The 7,273-nt window shown below is 34.9% G+C and overlaps 1 protein-coding gene across 1 annotated transcript; it reads right to left on the bottom strand.

Annotated features, from left to right (window-relative positions):
- Positions 1-6,553: 6,553 nt before the first annotated feature.
- Positions 6,554-7,053, bottom strand: LOC127129976 (uncharacterized). The gene is made up of 2 exons (XM_051059067.1): positions 6,666-7,053; positions 6,554-6,573 (listed from the first exon to the last, which is right to left on the bottom strand). Exons 1-2 carry the CDS (start codon positions 7,051-7,053, stop codon positions 6,554-6,556), a joined length of 408 nt encoding a protein of 135 aa, XP_050915024.1.
- Positions 7,054-7,273: the final 220 nt, after the last annotated feature.

Below are 7,273 nucleotides of genomic sequence, written 5' to 3'. Positions count from 1 at the left end.
TTAGCATCAATTGGCTTGTTATTGTTGCTATAATCGAAAGGGAATTAAAACCATTTAGGCTTTGGAATTATATTAATCATTGATAAGTTGGAGACCGAACAATAGATTAATTATTTAATATAATTCATAATCAAAATTCTATTAATCGTAACCTTAATCGAAACCTAAAATCCCCCATCATTGTTGCGGTCATTTGGTTAAATCATTTCAGAGTCCTTGTGATACGACTCTAGTGTCGCTTTCATTTTACTATATTTTTAATTCTCGTTCTTGACCTGTGTGTGACAATGAATCAAATTGGTGTCGTTGTCGGAGACTCTCTGTTGATTTTAGCTAATTTTCTAGTTTAGAGTCTTGTTAGCATTTTTGTTTTGTTTATGTTTGTTGATTATCGAGGTTGCAGTATAGTGGTAAGAATCATAACATATCAGATGAATTTGTAAGCCACTGTTTCAAATTGCTCTGAATTTTTTTCAGGAAAAAAAATCAATAAACAATACTCCCTTAGAAGAGACTTCTAAGAGATTTGGACCCTCAAAATTACAAATTCCTCTTTTTTCTATTTTATTTGATTTTTTTTCTATTTTCGTGTTTTCAAACAAATCTAATTTTTTTTATTGTAGATTCTTCATTTGATTATATTTGATTTTTAGTCGTATTATGATTTTTAGATTTTATTTTAATCGCTTTTCTATTTTTCCATTCTTTTTATCAATAGAGACATTGTTGACATTTTTGTAATTGTTGCATTACAATTCTTTCTGATTTTATTTGATTATGTGTTTATTATCTTTTGGTTTGATTTTGATTTTGATTTTATTAGTGATTTTATTCTACTCATATTTGATAGTGATTTTATTAGATTTTATTTCGATTTGATTCCGATTTTATTTGGTTCTGCTTTCTCATTAGAGATAGGGATTCTCATTTTGTGTTCTCTCATAATTTGTTTGATTTTTATTTTTAGTTTAATTATCATAACATGATTAAACAAATAACTTTAAGAGAACTTGTTACACCAAATATTAATTATAACACGTTGTGTATTGAATATCCCGAAGTTGCTGTAACTTTTGAATTGAAATCTGGTTTTATACACTTATTGCCAAGGTTCAGTGGTCTTGCAGGTGAGGATCCGCATTTGCATTTGAAAGAACTACAGGATGTGTATTCTACATCATTGAGGTCTCAAGGAATCACCAGAGATCATGTCAAGCTCAGAGCCTTTCCATTCTCACTACAAGGTGTTGCAAAAGATTGGATGTATTATCTTGAGTCAAATTTTGTCAAAAGATGAAATGATATGAAAAAAGTGTTCCGAGAAAGATTTTTCCTTGCCTCAAGAGTTGATTCAACCAAAAAATAAATATTTGGTATTAGACAGGTTGACATGGAATCGTTGTCCAAATACTGGGAGAGATTTAAGCAGTTAGTGTCGAGTTGTCCTCACCACCAGATTTTTTAGCAACTATTAATCTAGTACTTTTATGAGGGATTGCTACCTATGGACAGAAATATTTTGGATGATGCTTGTGGAAGGTCACTTGTTGATAATACCCCAACAACAACTAAAACCTTAATTGAAAACATGTCACTCAACTCCCAGCAATTCACAACTAGAAACAACTTTGTGGTCAGGACAAAATGAGTGCATGTCATACAAGCTTCTTCTCCCAACAAAGCCCTAGAAAGTAGACTTGATGAACTAAACTCACTTCTTAAACAATTAGCATAAAGTAAAGCTCAAATAGAAAGGTTAAGTAGAATTTTCACTTCTCGTGAACACCCAACAAATACATGTCCTACCTTGAATGAGGGTGTGAGTACTGATTTTCATCAAGCATATGCACCAAGCATCTAAAATCCTTAGAGCAACAACCAATATGGATACCATACAAGCCTATGGTAAGGGAATCCACCCACAAAACATCAACCTAGGGCACAACAACAACTATTATTACCAATTCCATCGCCACAAAACATACCACAAGTAACCACCTCTGCACCTTATGGACCTTCATTAGAGGACCTTGTCAAGCAAATGGGTGTACAAAATCTCCAATTTCAGTAACTAGCAAATTCTAGAATTTAGAATTTGCAGACATAGATTGGACAACTTGCTAGTTCAATGAATGTCATGCAGGTTCAAGGATCGACCAACTACCTGGCCAAACAGTAGTGAATCCAAAAGGCCCTAATGTGAGTGCAATTTCCTTGAGATTCAAAAAGAGTATTGAATCGATTGAACCAACTCTAGAAATAAGTAAAAACGTTGTTGAGCCCATACCCATTTCTAAAGTTGTGGTAGAGAAAAAGTATGTACCACCAATTCCTTTCTCACAAAAAGTAGCGAAAACTAAAAAAATGGACGAGGAAGAAAGGGACAGGGAAATATTGGATGTGGTCAAAAATATTTTGAGTTAGTGTAAAATAATTTGAGCAAGTGATATTTATAAAAAGATAGTGTTTTTGTCTTTTTGCACCCTATTTCATATGCTGGTTAATTGGTCAAATGGTCAAAAATATCAATTACACAGTGTCGCCCATTACATGATCAGTTGGTAGACAAATTTAACATTGTCTCCCAATGCATATCCGGTCAACATGCATGTTGCAGAATGCATTAATACACTGCCACCCATTGCAGGACCGACTGGAAGACACAAAAGTAACGTTGTCGCCCATTGCAGGACAAACTGACAGACACAAAAGCAACCCTGCCACCAATCCAATGGTCAGTTCTTAGTTAAATTCAACTCTATCACGCATTCAACTACCGAAAACGAATCTTCTGCATGCATGTAGAGATTCCTACGTACAAGCATACATTTATCTCTACCAACATCATTCATTTCATATTAAATTTTTTCTACCAACATACTTCGAGGTCAACGAGATGATCCGACCATATTTGATACAAGCGGGATTTGGTCACGTTATTAACATAACTTCATACAACGTTGATAGAAAATTTCTTTTCACCTTATGCAAATGATGGAGTCCGGAAACCCACACATTTCATCTTCCAACTGATGAAAACACAATCACTATGGAGGATGTACACATGTTGTTAGGTGTCCGTGGGAGTGATTTAGCAGTAGTTGGGCGCACAAATGTGGCATACGAGACGATTCTAGAACTATTGGGGATCCCTTTTGAGGATAATGAGAGAAAAGGGAAAAACATTAACATTAAATGGCTAAGGGGCCACTACAATGCTTTAAGATTAGACGAGAATTCCCCCAAGGAAGTGAAACTTTGGAAAACTAGAATGTATATTTTATTTCTTTTTGCATGCATATTATTTCCTGATACTAATGGTAACACTATACATCTTCAGTTTTTACCATTATTAGCATACATTAAAAAAACAGGTAGATATAGTTGGGGCATTGCTACTTTATCGCATATATACAAAAATTTGTGTAAATGTGCTAAAAAATTATGCATAATTTTGTTGGTTGTGGAGTTTTACTTAGAGTTTGGTGTTGGTCCAGAATGCCAAGACTATCACCAACAAATCCCAATCCATTCCAGTTTCCATATGCGACCAAGTACGTATAAAAAAATTATTTTTACTATATGTTTTTAGGTATGTTTTTTCTAGGTATTTTTTAATAACTATTTCTTTTTTAGGTGGTATGCATATGGGATGGATTACGAAAAAATCCTCATTATTGTGCTCTTGGATATTAGGCATTCTTTGGTCATTTCAAGGCGGATGATGTGTTATCTTCAAGACTTATACAACTAACATTTAAAGTTCATTTATACTTTTTTTTAACTATCCTTTTTAATAATAAGTTATAGTTTTTATGGAGGCCCTACATTGGACTTGAAGATGAAGATCCAACTGAAAGTGACATGTGGAGTTCGACAACGCTTTTAATATGTCTCACTTATGTTGAAATGCATCATTCTGATAGGGTTAAACTCCAATTTGGGATTCAACAAGAAATTACGGATCCATCTAGGAGCATGAAGGAGTACCACAAAAGTCAGACCAATGTAAATTTCCAAATTGGAAAGACCATTATAGAAAAGAGCATTAAGAATGGAAAAATCGTCACAGCAGTGTCTTACAAGGAGATATCATGCCAACCAAATGTAAACCCAGTAGGGAATACATGGATTGGTATAGATCTGTGTCCACTTTGTATCTATAACAAAATAGATACCTATTTGACCCTCATAACCAACCCACATCTTTAAACTTCCAACACACCAGACCACGAACCAACACTTACACTCAATAACCAACATGTAACACCTAACAACCGACATTGAACACCCAATAACCTTTCAACCCAACACAACAACATTATACCCCAAGCCAACACTATAACACCCTAAGTTTTCCTTGTGTAAAATTTAAAACATTTATCAGAGTAAAACATATCAACATGCAATTTAGGATGCTACGCTGCAACATATAACCAACTTGCTCAATCGAAAATACATGTAACACTTTACAATTATAAAAATAGTAGTAATAACCACATGTCTGAATGTTAACTTTTATTAAATAGCAGCGGAACAACAATAACAAACAATTAACTCAACATATCTAACATCAACATTCCAAATTCCTGGGTGATACACATCAGAGCATACACTGGCACTAAAATAAAATGGAAGACTTCATCTTCCACTCACATTTGAGCTCCTACTGCGGATTATCTGCATGTTACCCACGTGGAGGCAACATTCAAACAAAATGGGTGAGCAAGACAATAAGTAAGCATCAGATTATCACATTCACATCACCCATTCCACAACACAATTCCATATAATCCAGACAACAACTATTCACACATAATAGTAGCATAACAACCATCCAACATAATAATAACATAATCAACCATCAAACGCAATAACAAATGCAACCAATGTACAATGCAATGAGACTTAACAACTCGACTCAATGCATGTGGTACCAATACATGAACACTCAGGTTCACCGCTTCGATCCTCACCTCTTAGGATCAAAGTCACCAATTCGTTACCATCACCTCCAATAACATCTTACTGATTCCATCACCTCTGAAATCAACTACTCGCCCAATCCACACAATGGGATTTGAGGCTCACCAACGATTGACCATTTGTCTAACAACATGAATGAATGCAACATATAATACATGCAACATCAACATCATGCACAATGACTCACCTCCATAGTCAATGTACACCACCAATACTGGCCATCATGCATCAAACACATGTTATATAACTCAACAACATCAACATATGACTTAACAAGCAACAACAATGCATTTAAGGTTATGTCACACCACCACATAAACATTTCAATTCATATCAATGCCATCACATGGAAAAATATTCATTTTCAGGTACTGAAACTAATTTTAAATGACATTACACACTCTTAGCTTTCCAAAACTTTGAACAACACTCGAATCAGACATTCTGAACAAAAGTTATGAATTTTTAAAGTTTTTAAGAAAATACTCCTAGTGTAACCGGTTACCCTAAAACTAGTAACCGATTACACTACATCTAGTAGCACAACCCATGCTACCACACACACACGGTAACCGGGTATCCAAAAACTGGTAATCGATTACACCCCTATTTCCAGCCCCTGCATGGCCTCTATTACACAGAGTAACTGGTTACCCAAAAATCAATAACCGGTTACACCCCTCAAATTTTGGCCAGAAACATATTTTTAAGGAGTGTAACCGGTTACTCCAATTCTGGTAACCGATTACACTATTGTAGAAGCACTTTTCTACAACTTTTCAAAACGAAAATCATCTAAAATTCACCCCAAAACCCCATTTTTCTTCGAAATCATTTACACCATATTTTAGCAAGAAAATCACTTTCCCAAAGTTCAAAACCACAACTTATTTACACCGAAATCATTCATAACTCAGTTCCGACTCTGACTTGAAACAACATCAACCACACAACATTGACAACAACCAATCCAATTAATTTTATGATTCTAACTGTAGCAATTCATCATTTCAATATCAGTCACAACATCATCATACATACAATTCAACAATTAACAAATATCACTATGATCATGAACATAGAGAAGAAAAACACAAAACCTACATGGCATAATCCACCCACCATCATCATGTTAACCATTAGACAATCAGAACCCCACCCTTACCTTAGAGTTCCTAGAAATAGATTCTTTGACCCTCAACAATGGTGAATTCTTCTCTTGAGCCCTAGCCTCTCTTTCTCCCTTTCTCAGTTTCTTTTCTTTTCTCCCAAATGTTACGTTCTTTGAGTTTCTATCCCTCAATCCCCTTTTCTATTTTTATTATAATTCTTATTATTTTATTAATTTATTATATTATCACTAATTTATTATTATTAATAATAATTATAATCATAATAATCCACTCAATTAACTAATTAAATTAATATTAACCAAAATAGTTAATTAGTTTTACTCACCAATCCACCATTTCTACACTTTTGCTCATACACTCCCCAATACCTTAATTTCTATACTTCTAAGGCAATTACCCTACACCAAGGGTAACACAACGCATCAAAACACCAATCAACATAACACAACTACAACTATCACATAATTAATTACGAAATATAATTTAAATAAAATCGTGGCGTTACAACTCTTCCCCACTTAAAACATTTTCGTCCTCGAAAATTACCTGATGTGAATAACTCTGGATATGCCTCTCGGATCTTGCTTTCCAACTCCCAAGTCATATTTCTTCTGGCATCTCCTCCCCACACTACCTTGACGAGAGCAATCTCTTTGCCTCTCAACTGTTTCAGTTCTCGATCATCAATCCTTATAGGCAGAGCCTCAACTGTAAGGTTATTCCTTACCTGAACATCATCCATCGAAATTACATGCGACGGATCCAAAACATACTTCCGAAGTTGTGAAACATGGAACAAATCATGTAGATTTGACAAATTCAGTGGTAACGCCATTCTATAAGCAACAGATCCAACTCGCCCGAATATATGATACGAACCAATAAACCAAGGAGTGAGCTTCTTCGACTTCAAAGCACGTCCTACACCGGTCATCTGAGTGACTCTCAAGAATATATGGTCTCCCTCTTGAAACTCAAGATACTTTCTCCTTTTATCATGGTAGCTTTTCTGCCTACTTTGCGAAGCTTTCACCTTCTCTCGAATCAACTTCACCTTCTCAGTAGTTTGTTGGACAATCTCAGGTCCAAGCACTACACTTTCACAAGATTCATGCTAACACAAAGGTGTCTTACACCTTCGACCATACAAGGCT

The sequence above is a fragment of the Lathyrus oleraceus genome, chromosome 3 (genome assembly GCF_024323335.1).
Source record: "Lathyrus oleraceus cultivar Zhongwan6 chromosome 3, CAAS_Psat_ZW6_1.0, whole genome shotgun sequence".
Lineage (NCBI taxonomy): Eukaryota > Viridiplantae > Streptophyta > Magnoliopsida > Fabales > Fabaceae > Lathyrus > Lathyrus oleraceus.
Note: the sequence above shows the minus strand (reverse complement) of the source record. Positions and strands in the feature narration are given on the sequence as shown.

Coding starts and splice junctions, on each gene's coding strand:
- LOC127129976 (XM_051059067.1), bottom strand. CDS start 7,053: ATGACCGGTGTAGGACGTGCTTTGAAGTCGAAGAAGCTCACTCCTTGG. Junction 6,574..6,665: donor TCCAGAGTTATTCACATCAG/GTAATTTTCGAG, acceptor ATTATGTGATAG/TTGTAGTTGTGTTATGTTGA.